The sequence below is a fragment of the Carcharhinus amblyrhynchos genome, chromosome 18, assembly GCF_965287045.1.
Source record: "Carcharhinus amblyrhynchos chromosome 18, sCarAmb.v2.hapA, whole genome shotgun sequence".
Lineage (NCBI taxonomy): Eukaryota > Metazoa > Chordata > Chondrichthyes > Carcharhiniformes > Carcharhinidae > Carcharhinus > Carcharhinus amblyrhynchos.
This window is the reverse complement of record NC_137341.1, coordinates 21092658-21112879: the sequence shown is the minus strand read 5'-3', so window position 1 is coordinate 21112879 and position 20222 is coordinate 21092658. Positions and strand designations below refer to the sequence as shown.

At 44.0% G+C, this 20222-nt stretch overlaps 1 protein-coding gene across 4 annotated transcripts in view; it reads left to right on the top strand.

Moving 5' to 3' along the window:
- zdhhc4 (zDHHC palmitoyltransferase 4) overlaps positions 1 to 20222 on the top strand; it is a 43407-nt gene that overhangs the window by 16940 nt on the left and 6245 nt on the right. For all 4 annotated transcript variants that reach the window (XM_080206519.1, XM_080206517.1, XM_080206518.1 and 1 more), the window contains 2 exons: positions 8598 to 8671; positions 14569 to 14747. In XM_080206519.1, coding sequence (XP_080062645.1) covers positions 8598 to 8671; positions 14569 to 14747 — 253 coding nt within the window. The remainder of the gene's footprint in view (positions 1 to 8597; positions 8672 to 14568; positions 14748 to 20222) is intronic.

Sequence of the window (20222 nt, the reverse complement as noted above, 5' to 3'; positions counted from 1 at the left end):
TCCTGTGAAGGGTCTGTCATGTGCAGAAAGGTTTAACAGGTTGAACCGATTCTCATTAGAGTTAAAAGAATGAGGTGAACTTATTGAATCATAAGATTCTGAGGGGATGTTTCCTTTTGTGGGGAAATCTAGAACTAGGTGGCATAGTTTTAAAAATAAGTGGTTGCCCATTTAAGATGGAGATGAGAAGGAATTTCTCGAGTATCTTTAATGCTGGGAACTCTCGTTGGAGAGCAATGGAGTCTGTGTCATTGAATATATTTGAGGCTGAGTTAAGACAGATTTTTGTTCAACAGAGGATTTAAGAGTTTTGGTGGAGAGGCAGAAAAGTGGAATTAAGCTCAGTTCGATCAGCCATAACTTAATCAATGGTGGACTAGGCTCAATAGCCCAAATGATCTATTCCTCCTATTTCTCATGTTTTCACACTAAGACTTTTGCCTGGGAACAAATCAGAAAGATCTTCCAAATGTAGTATCATCTGTAGCTCAGGTGGTAATACGCTTGTTTCTGTGTGAGATTTTGGTTTCAAGTCCAAATCAAGGATTTGAGCACAAAACAATGCATTGCTGAGGGAAATCAGTACTTTTGGAGTTGCCATCATTATGATGGGACATTCAGCTAAGGCAAAAGTGGCACTATTTTGAAAATTGCCCCAGCCAATTTGCATCATTTGATCATCATTATAAAAACTGTCTGGTCATTATCAAATATTACTCTGGGTGATTTCTATGTGCAAATTGGTTGCTGGTTTCCTACATTATGGTGTCAGTGGTAGCCATGATGTGGAGATGCTGGCATTGGACTGGGGTAAACACAGTAAGAAGTCTCTCAACACCAGGTTAATGTCCTCCTTTACTGAAATCTCACTCATTTGATGAAAGAGCAGCACTCTGAAAGCTAGTAGCTTTTGCTACCAAATAAACCTGTTGGACTTTAACATAGCATTGTGAGACTTTTTACTGTTTCCTGCATTACAACAGTGACCACACTTCAAGACTATTTCATTGGCTGTTAAGCAGTCTAGAGCATCCTGTAGTTATGAAAGATGCAATACGAATAAAGCATTACCTGCCATAGATCCAGTCAGGATGTTATGTCCTTCAGGAGTCTGCAGTGGTATCTATGCCCTTGTCACCCTCAGGTTCTTCCAAGTGGTGTTCAACATGAAGGGTATCAATTCATAGAGTCATAAAGGTTTACAGCATGGAAACAGGCCCTTCGGCCCAACTTGTCCATGCCACCCAGTTTTTACCAACCATCAACTAAAGGAAGGCAGTAACTTGTATAACAGCAGGAGGCTTCTTTGCTCATGTTTGATCTGAAGCTCCCTGAGATTCAGGTCAGTATTGAAGACTCGAGTCACTTCCTCACAATTCATTATGCCACCTCTGGTGGTTTGGTCCTGCCAATAGGACAGATATACCCAGGGATGGTGATAGAGGAGTTTGGGACATTGGCTAAAAAGTAAAAATGTTAGGCTAGTATCCAAGGGAGATTTTAGTTTTTTTGCATGTCGTCGAAATTGATTTTGGGCTGCAATTGGGTGATAATTGTGCTTCTTGTGCTGTTGAAGGAAGGGAATGGTGAGTGCTGTACAGATCAGCGGTTTCTGAGGCTTTGTGCTGTTTTAAATCTGAGCCTGGTGAGGGTGCTGTATTGCCAAAAAAGGATTGTTTTCATGGAATAATTGATAAGGATTAGTTACAGTTTAATATAGGAATATATAATTAGTGCATTTCACTTCACCATGAACCTTCCCACAAAATTATCTTTTTCATTTTATAGAAAAATATTGGAATCGCTAAACAAAAATGACCAAGGTGCATTTAGTCAATCTTGCACTACAGGTTAGGTTTGATTTGATTTATTATTGTCACATGTATTAGCATACGGTGAAAAGTACTGTTTCTTGCACGCTATACAGACAAAGCATACCGCTCATAGAGAAGGAACAAGACAGTGCAAAATGTAATGTTACAGTCATAGCTAGGGTGTAGAGAGAGGTCAACTTAATGCAAGGTAGGTCCATTCAAAAGTGGAAGGAAAGAAGCAGTTCTTGAGTTGATTGGTACGTGATCATAGATTTTTGTATCTTTTTCCAGGCAGAAGAAGGTGGAGGGGGGAACACCTGGGGTGTTCCTCCTTAATTATGCTGGCTGCTTTGCCAAGGCAGCTGGAAGTGTAGACTGTCAATTGTTTGAGTGATTGGGCGACGTTCACGACCTTTTGTAGTTTCTTGCCGTCTTGGACAGAGCAGGAGCCACACCAAGCTGTGATGCAACCTGAAAGAATGCTTTCTGTGGTGCATCTGTAAAAGTTGGTGAGAGTTGTAGCTGACATGCAAAATTTCCTTAGTCCCCTGAGAAAGTAGGGGGGTTGATGGGCTTTCTTAACTATAATGTCGGCATGGCGGCGGCGGCGGAGCGGACCAGGACAGGTTGGTAATCTGGACACCTAAAAACTTGAATCTCTCAACCCCTTTCTACTTCCCCATTGATATAGATGGGCATGTTCTCCTCCACACTTCCTGAAGTCGATGACAATCTCCTTTGTTTTATTGACATTGAGGGAGAGATTATTGTCACTGCACCAGTTCACCAGATTTTCTTGAGATCTGTCCCACTACGATGGTGTCATCAGCAAACTTGAAAATCTAATTGGATGGGAATTTGGCCACACAGTCATCGGAGTATAAGGGCGTTGAGAACACAGCCTTGTGGGCACCAGCATCAAGGATGATTCTGGAGGAGGTGTTGTTGCCTATCGTTGCTGATTGTGGTCTGTGAGTTAGAAAGCTCAGGATTCAGTCGCAGAGGGAGGAACTGAGGCCCAGGCCATGGAATTTGGAGATGGACTTCATAGGAATAATGGTGTTGAAGGCTGAGCTGTAGTCAATAAATAGAAGTCTGACATAGATGTGTTTGTTATCTAGGTGTTCCAGGATTGAGTACAGGGCCAAGGAGATGGCGTCTGCTGTGCATCCGTTGCAGCGGTAGGCAAACTGTCAGGAATCCAGGTAGACCAGGAGGCTAGTATTGATTCGTATCATGACTAGCCTTTCAAAGCACTTCATAATGAAGGATGTCAGAGCCACCGGATAATAGTCATTGAGGCATGCTGCTTGATTTTTCTCGAGTACCGGGGTGATGGTTGTCTTCGTGAAGCAGATAGGGACCTCAGATTGTTGTAAAGAGAGGTTGAAGATATCTGGTATTACCCCTGCCAGCTGATCTGCGCAGGATCTAAGTGCTTGTCCGGGTAGCTGATCTGGGCCAGTCGCTTTCTGTGGGTTGATCTTCAAGAAAACTGCTCTGACATCTGCAATGGTGACTCCAGATACAAGTTCATCTAGGGTTTCCAGGGTGGAGGACATGCTCTCGCTGACCTCTTGAGGGGTGAGTTGGAGCCGGCGATTTTACATGCCTTCATCGTGTAGAGCCTGTTATGTCTTGCAGACCTTGCCATAGTTGGCAGGGGTCTGTGTGGCTGGCCTGAGACTCTACCTTGGTCCAGAATTGTCTTTTGGCATCTTTGGATCTTTTTCGATCATATCTGGTACAGATAGAATGAATTGCTTGATGCAAGATAATGGCATTTTGACAAATTGTAGCCGTCAACCAGTCTGTAACAAGCCCAAATTTGAAAGGAGGAAAACACCAGTAGAGATTTTGGAACTATATGTTTAAAAACTACTGTTCCTCCCAAGTCATACAACATTCAAAACATGTCATGTCTCAGTACTGTATCCCAAAATATTATTCTGCATTTATTCTCAATTTGCGACATTGCGAGGTCACATCCCAAGTGAACCTAATAACCCTGAATTCCACTGATCTTTTTGCATCCCTATTTGAGCCATCTTATAGCTTCTTGTTCTGCCATGCTGGCTGGTTGTTTGTTCCAGAGCATTCATTTTTCTGTACTGGGAAAATAATTCTGTATTTTTGGGTTTTTTCATACTTCATTTGAATTTGTTAATGAATTTTATATACAATAGAAAACACGGTTGGAGCGAAGTTGTCCAAACACACACTAAACAAGCTGGAATGGTGCATTGTGGATGAGAAGGGAGAGCAGGCATCCTCGTGCAGCTGGTTATTAGGAGGGACTGTTTATACTGTTTTCGTACAGTGCCTTTGCTTTTCTCAGCCTTTGTTCAGTGGCTAGCATGTTCTACTATGCTATACAGTCATGGGTTCAAGGCCCACTCAGAGGCTTGAGCACATAATCTAGGCTGACACTCCATTGCAGTGCTGTGACAATAGTGCAAGGTTGGAGAAATTGTCTTTTAGGCAAGATGTTAAACCAGTGTCTTGTCCCCTCAGGTGAATGTAAAAGCAGTATGTAGATAGCCCGACTAGAGAGGGGGCTATACCGAATTTAGTTCTGCAATGAGCCGGGTCAGGTGGTTGAGGTTGCGGTAGGTGAATGTGTGGCCAACAGTGACCACAACTCTGTCTACTTTAGGATACTAATGGAAAAAGATGAGTGCTGCCCTAAGGGGAGAGTGCTAAATTGGGGAAAGGCTAGATACAGCCAGATTAGGCAGGAGCTTAGGGATACAGACTGGGATAGGCTGTTGGCAGGCAAGACTACGTTAGGCATGTGGGAGTCTTTCAAGGGAAAACTGCAATGGGTGCAGGAAAGGCATGTGCTGGTTAGGAGGAAGGATGGGAAAGGTAGGATTAGAGAGCCTTGGATTACTAGAAATATAGAAGACCTGGTTAGGAAGAAACGAAAGGCATATGTCAGATCTAAGCAGCTGGGAACGGATAGAGCATTGGAGGAATACAGAGAGAGTAGAAGGGATCTCAAAAGGGGAGTTAGGAGAGCAAAAAGGGGGCATGAGATGGCTTTGGCAGGTAGGATTAAGGAGAATCCAAAGGCGTTTTACTCCTATCTTAGGAGCAAAAGGGTGGCTAGGGGTAAAATCGGTCCCCTCAGGGACAGACGAGGGGAATTGTGCTGAGGGAATGGGGGAGATCCTGAATGAATACTTTGCATCGGTATTCACGAAGGAGAGGGGCTTGATGTCTGGTACGGTCATCAAGGGAGCAGTAAACCAATTGAAAGATCTGTCGATTACGAGGGAAGAAGTGTTTGGGCTTTTAGGTAGCATTAAAACCGATAAATCTCCAGGGCCCGATGGCATTTATCCCAAGCTGCTTAGGGAGGCGAGGGATGAGATTGCTGGGCCTCTGACAGAAATCTTTGTCTCTTCTTTGGACACAAGTGAGGTCCCAGAGGACTGGAGGATAGCGAACGTGGTACCGCTGTTTAAAAAGGGTAGGAGGGATAACCCGGGTAACTATAGGCCAGTGAGTTTAACATCAGTGGTAGGCAAGTTGATGGAAAGGATTCTTAGGGATAGGATGTATGAGTACTTAAAGCGTTGCGATCTGATGAAGGATACGCAGCATGGCTTTGTAAAGGGGAAGTCTTGCCTTAAGAATCTGGTAGAACTTTTTGAGGTGGTGACAAAAACAGTCGATGAAGGACGAGCCGTTGATGTCTAATGGATTTCAGTAAGGCGTTTGACAAAGTCCCTCATGGTAGGTTGGTAGAGAAGATTAAAGCTCATGGGCTATGTGGCCAGGTATCTAGGTGGGTAGAGAACTGGCTTGCAAAGAGGAGTCAGAGTAGAAATGGAGGGGTCCTTTTCTAGCTGGAGGTCTGACACTAGTGGTGTGCCGCAGGGCTCAGTACTGGGACCTCTTCTCTTTGTAGTGTATATAAATGATTTGGAAGAGATTTGCTAATGACACCAAGATGGCTGGATTGGCGGGCAGTGTCTGGCAATACAACAGGATATTGATAGGCTGGTATATTGGGCAGGTACATGGCAAATTGAGTTTAATCCGGATAAATGTGAGGTGATGCATTTTGGCCGGAATAATGTAGGGGGGAGTTATATGATAAAGGGTAAGCCCATAAGGAGTATAGAATCGCAGTGAGACCTGGGGGTGCAGGTGCACAAGTCTTTAAAGGTGGCAGTGCAAGTGGAGAGTGTGGTGAAGAAAGCGTATGGTATGTTAGCCTTTATAGGAAGGGGTATAGAATATAAGAGCTGGAGCCTAATGTTGCAGTTGTACAGAACGTTGGTTAGGCCGCATTTAGAGTGCTGCGTCCAGTTCTGGTCGCCTTACTACCGGAAGGACGTGGAGACTCTGGAGAGAGTGCAGAGGAGGTTTACCAGGATGTTGCCTGGTATGGAAGGACTGGGTTATGAAGAAAGATTGAAGAAATTGGGGCTCTTTTCCCTTGAAAGACGCCGACTGAGGGGGGATCTAATAGAGGTATATAAGATTATGAAGGGTATAGAGTAAACAGGTAAGCTATTTCCTATGATAGAGACACACAGGACAAGGGGCCATGGGCTTAAGGTGAGGGGGGAGAGGTATAACACAGATATTAGAGGGAGGTTTTTCACACAGAGGGTAGTGGGGGTATGGAATGCTCTGCCAAGTAAGGTGGTGGAGGCAAGCACGCTGGAGTTGTTTAAGAGTAACTTAGACAGGCACACAAGTGGGTTGGAGATGGGTGGATATAGGAGATAGTTTTAAATAAGGGTCATTAGCATTGGGGCGTCCCTGGTAAGGTAAATGGATATGGTACAATAATAATGTTTTTTTCCTCTTTTTCATTCACAGGTTTTAAGTCGGTCCACCTTGTGTCCAACGAGGGGCATACACACAATGGGTCGTACTTGTGCTGCTCTTGGTTGTTCAAGATTGGCCTAGTGCTTCATGCCGTTAGTGTGTGCTTAAACTGGACCAGACACTGGGCAAGACAACAGCTCAGTGACTATCACTGTTTGCTGTGCAGACACATGGATTATGGCCGGTGTCTGTGGGAGTTTGCGCATTCTCCCTGTGCTAGCGTGGGTTTTCTCCGGGTGCTCCAGTTTCCTCCCACACCCCAAAGATGTGCTATTAGGCTGATTGGCAGTAATAAATTGTCCCTAAATTAGTTTCCCTCAATGTGGATAGCCATAAAACATTAGATAAGGGTCATGGGTGGAGGGGGGCACTGGTGGTGTTAAGATGGCGACGTGGGCTCGTTGGGCCGAAGGGCCTGTTTCCCGGGCTGTTTTTGTTCTTTGTATCCCAAGGCATTAATCAAAGAAGAATGGGGGGTGTTGCCCTTGGCTGTTTGAGGAGGTAACAACGAAGTTAGATAAAGGAGAACCAGTGGACATGATTTATTTAGATTTCCAGAAGGTCTTTGACAAGGTGCTGTTAGGAGACTGTTAAATAACTTAAGTGCTTATGGTGTTAAGGGTAAGATCCTGGCATGGATAGAGGATTGGCTAACTGGCAGAAGGCAGAGAAGTGGGCATAAAGGCGTCTTTTTCAGGATGGCAGCTGATGACTAATGGTGTGCCTAGGGTCAGTGCTGGAACCACAATGTTTCACAATATACATTAGTGATTTGGAGGAAGGAACTGAAGCCACTGTTGTTAGGCTTACAGATGATAAAAGATATGTAGAGGGACAGGCAGTATTGAGGAAGAAGGAGGGCTGCAAAAGGATTTGGACAAGTTGAGTGGACAAAAGTGGCAGATGGAATACAATATGGAGAAGTGTGAGATTATGCACTTTGAAAGGAGGAATGGAGGCATAAACTATTTTCTAAATGGGAAAATGTGTCTAAAATCAGAGACGAAAGGACTTGGGAATCCCTTTGTCAAGATTCTGTTAAGGTTAACATACAGGTTCAGTCAGCAGTTAGGAAGACAAATACAGTGTTAGCATTCCTGTCAAGAGGGCTAGAAAACAAGAGCAAGAATGTACTTCTGAGGCTGTATAAGGCTCTGGTCAGACTCCATTTGGAGTATAGTGAGCAGTTTTGGGCCCCATATCTAAGGAAGGATGTGCTGGCCTTGGAGAGAATTCAGAGGAGGTTCACAAAAATGACCCCTAGAATGACCAATTTGTCATGAAGAACGGTTGAGGACACTGGTTCTGTACTCCTTGGAGTTTAGAAGGATTAGGAAGGAATGTTATTGAAACTTGCAGGATACTGCAAGGCCTGAATAGAGTGGACATGGAGAGGATATTTCCATTTTTAAGAAAAACTAAAACTAGAGGGCAGAATCTCAGGCTAGAGAGAGACAAGCCTTTTAAAACAGATGAGGAGGAATTTCTTCAACCAGAGAGTGGTGAATCTGTGGAACTTTGCCACAGAAGGCTGTGGAGGCCAGGCCATTGAGTGTCTTTAAGGTAGGCCCTTGATAAGGGGATCAGGGCCTATGGGGAAAAGGCAGGAGAATGGGGATGAGAAAAGTATCAGCCATGATTGAATGGCGGAGCAGACTCGATGGGCCGAGCGGCCTAATTCTGCTCCTATGTCTTATGGTCCTTTGGTGGCCTGGTCAATAATTCAACATCACTAAAACAAAACGGATTACCTAGTCATTAATACATTGCTATTTGTGGGAACTTGCTGCATGCAAATTATCTGCTGGATATATTACATGACAATTGCGCCTATACTTCACTGAATTTGGGATGCCCCAAAATCACAAGCACTGAATAAATGCCAGAACTTCCTTTCTTTCATTTTCACACCTCAATTTTCTTTGTTACTAACAGGTAATTGGACCAGTGATTCCTCAATGGTTGCAGATAGTAGTGCAATCTGTTTTACATAAGCTTATCTGCCAGAGGTAAGTGTGGACATTCTGAAATCACTTCTGCTATTTATGTTTTTATTTTTTCATGGGACAATGGCATTGTTGGCTGGCCAACATTCATTGCCCATCTGTAGTTGCCCTTGGAGGGCAGTTGAGAATCAACCGCACATTGGCTCTGGAATCACATGTAGGCCAGACCGGTTAAGGACAGCAGATTTCCTTCACTAAAGGGCATTAGTGAACCAGAGGTTTTTCCAACAATTAACAAAGGTTTCATGGTCATCAGTAGATTCCTAATTCCAGATTTTTGTTATTGAATTCAAATTTCACCACGGAATTCGAACACTGGTCCCCAGAACGTTTAGCAAAATTGCTGCATTAATAGTCTAGTATATATTTCAAGTGCCTATCTATAAATATCAGGATACAATTTTGACTTCCTGGCATTATACTTAGACCCTGTATGCCTGCACTGTTAAATCTCACTGAGAATTACAGGGAGGCCGAGAATCCCAGAATGATGCTCTGGGAATCTCAACAGGCCAATGGTGGAATCTGAATTCGGTCAAAGTCTGGAATCAAAAGTCTAATACTGACCATGAAACCATTGTCAATTCTTTTTTTTTAAAAGATCCATCTGGTTCACTAATGTCCTTTGGGGAAGGAAGTCTGCTGTCCTTGCCTTGTCTGGTCTACGTGACTCCACATTCACAGCAATGTAATTGACACTTAAATAAGAACATAAGAAATAGGAGCATGAGTAGGCCATCCCCCGCCATTCAATAAGATCATGGCTGATCTGCAATGGATCAGCTCCACTTACCTGCTTTCTCCCCATAACCCTTAATTCCCTTGTCTATCAGAAATCTATCTACCCATGATTTAAACATATTCAAAGAGATAGCCTCCACCACTTCAATGGGCAGAGAATTCCAGAGATTCACCACCCTTTGAGTGAAGAAGTTCCTCCTCAACTCTGATCTAAACTGCTTCCCCCCCACCCCCCTTATTTTGAGACTGTACCCTCTAGTTCTGGTTTCCTTTCTAAGCGGAAAGAATCTCTCTACCTCTACCCTGTCTAGCGCCTTCATTATCTTGTAAGTCTCCAAGATTCCCCCCCCCTCAGCCTTCTAAACTCCAATGAGTACAGGCCCAGTCTATTTAATCTCTCCTCATAAACTAACCCCCTCATCTCTGGTATCAGTCTGGTGAATCTTCTCTGTACTCCCTCCAAGGCCAATATATCTTTTCGCAGATACGGGGACCAAAACTGCACACAGTACTCCAGTTGCAGCAAGACCTCCCTGCTTTTATTTTCTATCCCCTTTGTTATAAAGGCCAACATTCCATTCACCTTCTTGATCACCTGCTGCATCTACAGACTGAGTTTTTGTGATTCATGCACAAGGACCCCCAAGTCCCTCTGCACAGTAGCATGCTGCAACTTTTCACTATTTAAATAATATTCCATCCTATTATTATTTCTTCCAAAGTGGATAACCTCACATTTGCTAACGTTATACTTCATCTGCCAGGTCCTTGCCCATTCACTCAGCCTATCCAAATCTCTCTGCAGACTTTCCGTGTTCTCCACGCAATTCGCTTTTCCACTCATCTTCGTGTCATCAGCAAATTTTGTTATCCTACACTCAGCCCCCTCCTCCAGATCATCTATGTATATGGTAAACAGTTGAGGCCCCAGCACCGATCCCTGCGGCACTCCACTAGTCACCAACTGCCAACCAGAAAAGCACCCATTTCTTCCAACTCTCTGCTTCCCGTTAGACAGCCAATCCTCAATCCACACTAACACTTTACCCCCAACTCCATGTACCCTAACCTTCTGCAGCAACCTTTTGTGAGGTACCTTATCAAACACCTGGAAGTCTAAAAACACCACATCCACTGGTTCCCCTCTGTCTACCACACTAGTCACATCTTCATAAAAATCCAATAAATACGTCAAACATGACTTCCCCTTCACGAATCCGTGCTAAGACTGCTTGATCGAACCGTTCTTTTCTAGGTGTCCTGCTATTTCTTCTTTAATGATGGATTCTAGCATTTTTCCAACTACAGATGTTAAGCTAACCAGCCTGTACTTACCCGCCTTTTGTCTGCTACCTCTTTTAAACAGCGGTGTAACATTAGCTGTTTTTCAATCTGCTGGCACTTCCCCGGAGTCCAGCGAATTTTGATAAATAACAACTAACGCATCTGCTATTTCTTTCAGAACCCTGGGATGCATTCCATCTAGTCCCAGGGACTTGTCTACCTTCAGTCCCGTTAGTCTACCATGCACTACCTCTCTAGTAACAGTAATTGTATTAAGGACCTCATCTCCTACCAACCCTCTATCTTTAACATTCGGTAATTGTGTCCTCCTCCGTGAAGACCGACACAAAAAATTTAAAGTCTCAGCCATTTCCTTGTTTCCCACCATTAAATCCCCCCTCTCGTCCTCCAAGGATCCAACATTCACTCTAGCCATTCTCCTCCTTTTTATATATTTGTAAAAACTTTTACTATCCTTTCTATATTTAGAGCTAGTTTAGTTTCATACTGTCTTTCCTTCCTTTATCGCTTTCTTAGTCATTCTTTTTTTTTTAAATCTTTCCCAATCTTCTAATTCCCCAGTATTTTTAGCCACTCTAAATGCTTTAAACCCCATTCAATTGCATAAAACTGCTAGAAAATCAATAAGCAATGGACCCTGATGGGTTACCTGTCATCAACCTAGGCACCAGAAATGACTATCGTAAACTCAGCACTTTCTGACAAGGTCCTCCTTGCTAACATCAGAGGGTTTGTGCCAAAATTGAAAAAGCTGTCTTATAGACTAGTCAAGCAACAGCCCAACATAGTCATAGTGACAGAATTGTACTTTACAAACAATGTCTCAGGACAGACCCAGCAGAGGTGGAAGCACAATGTTATTGTTGGGAGCCACCCTGAGAGTCCCCCCAAACGCTTTTTCATGATGCTTCAGATACTGTAGCAGTCCATGTCCAAATGCAGCAAGCCTGTGACGCTTGGGCTCACAAGCAGCACATAACATTCATGCTACACGAGTGCTATGCAACAACCATCTCCAGCAAGAGAAAATCTAACCACTGCCCCTTGACATTCAATAGCATTACTTCACTGTATCTATTATCCCCCATTCTCACCCCCGCCCCTTCACCCAATCAATATCCTTGAGCTTACCATTGACTAGAAACTTAATTAGACTCGCTATATGAATACAATTTCTATAAGGCCAAGTCAGAGGCTAGGAATCCTGTGACGAGTAACTCACCTCTTGATTACCCAAAGCCTGTCAACTATCTATAGGGCACAAGCCAAAAGAGTGATAGCATACTCTTTCCTTGCTTGAAGGAATGGATCGCCACACTTACGCAAGGATATTTTGGCCTTGGAGGGAGTGCAGAGGAGGTTTACTAGGCTGATACTGGAGTTGAGGGGGTTGAGCTATGAGGAGAGGCTGAATAAACTAGGCTTGTACTCGTTAGAGTTTAGAAGAATGAGGGGAGATCTTATTGAGACATATAAGATGATGAATGGGATGGATAGGATAGAGGTGGAGAGACTCTTCCTGCTCAGAAAGGACAGTAGGACTAGGGGGCACAGCCTCAAGATAAAGGGGGGGCGGTTTAGAACGGAGTTGAGGAGGAACTTCTTCACTCAAAGGGTGATGAATCTCTGGAATTCTCTGCCCGTTGAAGTGGTGGAGGCTGCCTCACTAAATATTTTTAAGACGCGGGTTGATGGGTTTTTAATAAGCGAGGGGATTAAGAGTTATGGGGAGAGGGCGGGAATGTGGAACTGAGCCACGACAGATCAGCCATGATCTTATTGAATGGCGGGGCAGGCTCGAAGGGCTAGATGGCCTACTCCTGCTCCTATGTTCTTATGTTCTTATGTAACAACACTCAAGAAGCTTGACACCATCCAGGAAAAGCAGCCTACTTGATTGTCACTCCTTCCATCACTGATGCCACAGTGACAACAGTGTGTGCTATCTACAAGGTGCACTGCAGGAACTTACCAAAGTTCCTTAATCAGGACCTTCCAAACCCACTACATCTAGAAGGACAAAGGACAGTAAACACATGGGTACACCATCACCATCCAGAAGTTCCCCTCCAAGCCACAAACCATTCTGGCTTGGGAATATATTACCATTCCTTCATTGTCGCTGGGTCAAAATACTGGAACTCCCTCCCTAACAGCATTGTGGGTCTTTATGATTTGCTGCACTTCAAGAAGCTAGCTCACTGCCAACTTCGAGAGCAATTAGCAATGGGCCTAGCCAGTGAGGTTCACATCCCATGAATGAATAAAAAAGAAAACTTAACATATACCTATTCTGTTTCAAAATGTGCTATATTGCATTTATCTACACTTGCTACATATCTGTCCACTTCCCAAAAATTCCTGCATTCTTCAGTTTGCCACCATCTGTAATTTGGTATTGTTGATGTTCTTTATTTCCTCTTGGCTCTAAGATCAAATTATTTCTGTGTATTGAAAATGTTAAGGACTGACATAAGTATGTTTTCCTGAAATTTCACTCTAGTCTATCAGGTCACAGCTGTTGTGCAAACTGGACCGTACAACGTTATGGAATTGTCCATAGGGAAAACAAAAATTATTGAACCAATGGATTTGCATAATGCAAAAGCAAAATTATATAGATGATCTGGAGGAGGGAACCGAGTGCAGGGTGTCGAAATTTGCTGATGACACCAAGATTGGGGGAAAGGCAAATTGTGCGGAGGGTGTGGAGAGTCTGCAGAAGGATCTAGATAGGCTGGGCGAATGGGCCAGGAAATGGCAAATGGAATTTAATGTTGGCAAGTGTGAGGTGGTACACTTTGGTAGGAAGAATGGTAGGAAGGACTATTATTTACGTGGCGAAAAACTGCAGCAGGCGACGGTGCAGAGGGACCTCGGGGTCCTTGTGCATGAGTCGCAAAAACCCAGCTTGCAGGTGCAGCAGGTGGTCAGGAAGGCGAATGGGATGCTGGCCTTCATAGCGAGAGGGATTGAATATAAAAGTAGGGAGGTCTTGCTGCAGCTGTATAGGGCATTGGTGAGGCCGCAGCTGGAGTACTATGTGCAGCTTTGGGCGCCGCACCTGCGCAAGGATATTTTGGCCCTGGAGGGAGTGCAGAGGAGATTTACTAGGCTGATACCGGAGTTGAGGGGATTGAGCTATGAGGAGAGGCTGAATAAACTAGGCTTGTACTCGTTAGAGTTTAGAAGAATGAGGGGAGATCTCATTGAGACGTATAAGATGATGAATGGGATGGATAGGATAGAGGTGGAGAGACTCTTCCCGCTCAAAAAAGACAGTAGGACTAGGGGGCACAGCCTCAAGATAAAGGGGAGGCGGTTTAGAACGGAGTTGAGGAGGAACTTCTTCACTCAAAGGGTGGTGAATCTCTGGAATTCTCTGCCCGTTGAAGTGGTGGAGGCTGCCTCGCTAAATATTTTCAAGAAGCGGGTTGATGGGTTCTTGATAAGAGAGGGGATTAAGGGTTATGGGGAGAGGGCGGGAAAGTGGAACTGAGCCACAACAGATCAGCCATGATCTTATTGAATGGCGGGGCAGGCTCGAAGGGCTAGATGGCCTACTCCTGCTCCTATTTCTTATGTTCTTATGTAAATTACCCTGAACAGAGACTTAACTAGCAAATAAACAAGATAATTCCTTAAATTCAAAAACGCATTAACTTTAGAAGTTAGGGAATAGAACATTACAGCACGGTACAGGCCCTTCGGCCCTCAATGTTGTGCCGAGCTATGTCCAATCCCAAGGTCAAGCTATCCCCTCCCTATCATTCTGGTGTGCTCCATGTGCCTGTCCAACAACCACTTGAAAGTTCCTAAGACACTGATATTTCATTTGTTTCTTCTTTTAACAGAAGTTCATTTTTCCTGATTCTGCATCTTGTATTAGAAGTAGCAGTGTATGGAGAATATTCGTGGGAAGTATTTCCTTACAGCTTAGAGCTGGGATTCGGATGCAATATTCTGCTTCTGCCTTACATTCTTGCACTTGGGAAGATGTATTTTTTCTACCTATGTTGTACCAAAGACCCTGGTAAGAAATAGACTGTGAAAACAATTCAGCAGATAGATGTCTTGTCCTAATTTGCTGTCACCTTCTCACAGCTGAGTGAGACTATTCCTCAGTGTTACTTGTGGCTCAGTTGGTAGCACTCTCACCACTGAGACAAGGATAATGGGTTCAAATCCCACTCTAGAGACTTGAGCTTATATCTAAGAACAACAAACAAAAACAGCCTGGGAAACAGGCCCTTCGGCCCAACGAGCCCGCGCTGCCATTTTAACACTACCAGTCCCCCCCTCCACCCATGATCCTTATCTATTGTTTTATGACCATCCACATTGAGGGAAACTAATTTAGGGACAATTTATTACTGCCAATCAGCCTAATAGCACATCTTTGGGGTGTGGTAGGAAACCGGAGCACCTGGAGAAAACCCACGCAAGCATGGGGAGAATGCGCAAACTCCCACAGACACCGGCCCAAATCCATGTGTCTGCACAGCAAACAGTGACAGTCACTGAGCTGTCGTCTTGCCCAGCATCTGGTCCAGTTTAAGCACACACTAACGACATGAAGCACTAGGCGAATCTCGAACAATCAAGAGCAGCCCAAGTACGACCCATCGCGTGTATGCCCCTTGTTGGACAACAAGGTGGACCGACTTAAAACCTGTGAATGTAAAAGAGAAAAAGCATTATCATACCATACCCATTTACCTTACCAGGGACGCCCCAATGCTAATGAACCTTATTTAAAACAATCTCCTATATCCACCCATCTCCAACCCACTCATGTGCCTGTCTAAGTTACTCTTAAACAACTCTAGAGTGCTTGCCTCCACCACCTTACTTGGCAGAGCATTCCATACCCCCACTACCCTCTGTGAAAAACCTCCCTTTAATATCTGTGTTATACCTCTTCCCCCTCATCTTAAGCCCATGGCCCCTCATACTGTGTGTCTCTAACATAGGAAATAGCTTACCTCTGTTTACTCTATCTATACCCTTCATAATCTTATATACCTCTATTAGATCCCCCTCAGTCGCTGTCTTTCAAGGGAAAACAGCCCCAATTTGTTCAATCTTTCCTCACAACCCAGTCCTTCCATACCAGGCAACATCCTGGTAAACCTCCTCTGCACTCTCTCCAGAGTCTCCACGTCCTTCCGGTAGTAAGGCAACCAGAACTGGACGCAGTACTCTAAATGCGTCCTAACCAACGTTCTATACAACTGCAACATTAGACTCCAGCTCTTATATTCTATACCCCTTCAAAAACGTAACCTGCACATTTTTGGAGTGTGGGAGGAAACCAGACCACCCAGGGGAAACCCATACTGACATGGGAAGAATGTGCAAACTCCAAGCTGGGAATTGAACCCGGGTCTCTGGGGCTGTGAGGCAGCAATGCTAACCACTGTGCCATCCTCTACCTTGGCATTTCAGTGAGTTCTGAGGAAGAGCTACAGTGTCAGATTTACCCTCTTTTGGATGAAACCTTAAACCAAAGCCCAATCTGTCTTCTCTGGACATAAAATATTCCATGGCATTATTTTGAAGCATAACGGAGTTCTCTCTTGGTATCTTAACCAACATGTATTCTTAAATTTTTACTGAAAATTGTAATTAACTCACTGTTTATGGGACCTTGCTATGCACAATTGACTGATATCTGCTAGATTTCAATAGTAACTGCACTTCAAAAGAGTACTTAATTAGCTGTAAAGCACTTTAACATCCTGAGGTCATGAAAGATGTTTTTAAAATTAAGTTTTTTCTTTCAAGGTAACACATCTGCTTGCCTTTTATATCTGGATAAATTAGTACTTTTTTTTCTTTCATGGGACTTGAGCAGCATTGGCAAGGCCAGCATTTGTTGCCCATCCATAAGAACACCAGAAATGGAAACAGAACTAGGCCGCCAGGTCCTTCAGGCCTGTCCTGCCATTCAGTATGACCATGCCCAAGCAATGCCAGTGGCTTTTCTGTGCCATTTCCCCACAGCGCTCTATTCCTCGATCTATTAAATATTTATCCACCTCCATTTTAAATACTTCTAATGATCAGCTTCCACCATCCTTTGGGGTAGAGAATTCCAGAGATTCACCACCCTCTGCAAGAAGAAATTTCTACGCACCTCAGTTCTTTAAATGACCAGACCAGCCCTTTATCTTGTAGCTGTATCTCTCTGTTTAAGACTCTCCCACGAGTGAAAACATCTCGTCGTCGATTCTATCAAGCCCCCTAAAGATGTTTGAATAAGGTCACACATCACCCTTCTTCATCACACATCACCCTTCTTCATCACACATCACCCTTCTTCATCACACATCACCCTTCTTCATCACACATCACCCTTCTTCATCACACATCACCCTTCTTCATCACACATCACCCTTCTTCATCACACATCACCCTTCTTCATCACACATCACCCTTCTTCATCACACATCACCCTTCTTCATCACACATCACCCTTCTTCATCACACATCACCCTTCTTCATCACACATCACCCTTCTTCATCACACATCACCCTTCTTCATCACACATCACCCTTCTTCATCACACATCACCCTTCTTCATCACACATCACCCTTCTTCATCACACATCACCCTTCTTCATCACACATCACCCTTCTTCATCACACATCACCCTTCTTCATCACACATCACCCTTCTTCATCACACATCACCCTTCTTCATCACACATCACCCTTCTTCATCACACATCACCCTTCTTCATCACACATCACCCTTCTTCATCACACATCACCCTTCTTCATCACACATCACCCTTCTTCATCACACATCACCCTTCTTCATCACACATCACCCTTCTTCATCACACATCACCCTTCTTCATCACACATCACCCTTCTTCATCACACATCACCCTTCTTCATCACACATCACCCTTCTTCATCACACATCACCCTTCTTCATCACACATCACCCTTCTTCATCACACATCACCCTTCTTCATCACACATCACCCTTCTTCATCACACATCACCCTTCTTCATCACACATCACCCTTCTTCATCACACATCACCCTTCTTCATCACACATCACCCTTCTTCATCACACATCACCCTTCTTCATCACACATCACCCTTCTTCATCACACATCACCCTTCTTCATCACACATCACCCTTCTTCATCACACATCACCCTTCTTCATCACACATCACCCTTCTTCATCACACATCACCCTTCTTCATCACACATCACCCTTCTTCATCACACATCACCCTTCTTCATCACACATCACCCTTCTTCATCACACATCACCCTTCTTCATCACACATCACCCTTCTTCATCACACATCACCCTTCTTCATCACACATCACCCTTCTTCATCACACATCACCCTTCTTCATCACACATCACCCTTCTTCATCACACATCACCCTTCTTCATCACACATCACCCTTCTTCATCACACATCACCCTTCTTCATCACACATCACCCTTCTTCATCACACATCACCCTTCTTCATCACACATCACCCTTCTTCATCACACATCACCCTTCTTCATCACACATCACCCTTCTTCATCACACATCACCCTTCTTCATCACACATCACCCTTCTTCATCACACATCACCCTTCTTCATCACACATCACCCTTCTTCATCACACATCACCCTTCTTCATCACACATCACCCTTCTTCATCACACATCACCCTTCTTCATCACACATCACCCTTCTTCATCACACATCACCCTTCTTCATCACACATCACCCTTCTTCATCACACATCACCCTTCTTCATCACACATCACCCTTCTTCATCACACATCACCCTTCTTCATCACACATCACCCTTCTTCATCACACATCACCCTTCTTCATCACACATCACCCTTCTTCATCACACATCACCCTTCTTCATCACACATCACCCTTCTTCATCACACATCACCCTTCTTCATCACACATCACCCTTCTTCATCACACATCACCCTTCTTCATCACACATCACCCTTCTTCATCACACATCACCCTTCTTCATCACACATCACCCTTCTTCATCACACATCACCCTTCTTCATCACACATCACCCTTCTTCATCACACATCACCCTTCTTCATCACACATCACCCTTCTTCATCACACATCACCCTTCTTCATCACACATCACCCTTCTTCATCACACATCACCCTTCTTCATCACACATCACCCTTCTTCATCACACATCACCCTTCTTCATCACACATCACCCTTCTTCATCACACATCACCCTTCTTCATCACACATCACCCTTCTTCATCACACATCACCCTTCTTCATCACACATCACCCTTCTTCATCACACATCACCCTTCTTCATCACACATCACCCTTCTTCATCACACATCACCCTTCTTCATCACACATCACCCTTCTTCATCACACATCACCCTTCTTCATCACACATCACCCTTCTTCATCACACATCACCCTTCTTCATCACACATCACCCTTCTTCATCACACATCACCCTTCTTCATCACACATCACCCTTCTTCATCACACATCACCCTTCTTCATCACACATCACCCTTCTTCATCACACATCACCCTTCTTCATCACACATCACCCTTCTTCATCACACATCAACAACCTTTTCATCCCAGGAATTAGTCTAGTGAATCTCCTTTGGACTATCTCCAATGTTACTATATCCTTTGTTAGGTAAGAAGATCAAAACTGAATGCAGTATTCCAAGTGAGGTCTCACCAAAAATTGCAACAAAACCTCTCATTTTTAAATTCTAACCCCTTTGCAACAAATACCAAAATGACATTTGCCTTCTTAACTACTTGTTGGACTTACCTGCTAGCTTTTTATGATTCATGCACTAGAACTAGATTCCTCTGTTCTTCACTCACCTGCAGTCTCCCTCCATTTAGATAATCTGCCTTTTAATTCCTCCTACCAAAGTGCATGACCTCATATTTCCCCACATTAAATTCCATTTACCAGGTTTTTGCCCAGTCACCCAATTTATCTGTATCCTGTTGGAGAATCACAGCATCCTCATCACCACATGCCTTTCCACCTATCATCGCATCAAAACCAAATTTGGAAACCTTGCATTCTGTTCCTTGCTCCAGGTCATTAATGTAAATAGTGAACAATTATGGGCCAAGAACTGATCCTTGCAATACTCTGCTTGTTACATCTTTCCACTTTGAAAAAGGCCCATTTATTCCAACTCTCTGGATCTATGGTCACATAGAAAACACAGTAATGTAGTTGAGACTTAACTGCCATCTGAAATGACCCAGCAAACCACTCAGTTCATAGAATCCTTCCAGTGCACAAGGATGCTATTCAGCTCATTGGGTCTGCACCAATTCTCTTAACAAAGTATCTTTCTCAGGCCCACCTCATGCATTTTACCCTGTCAATCCTCCTAATCTACACATCTTGAGACCCTAAGGAGTAAATTTAGCACGGCCAGTCCATCTAACTGGCATGTTTTTGGACTGCGGGAGGAAACTGAAG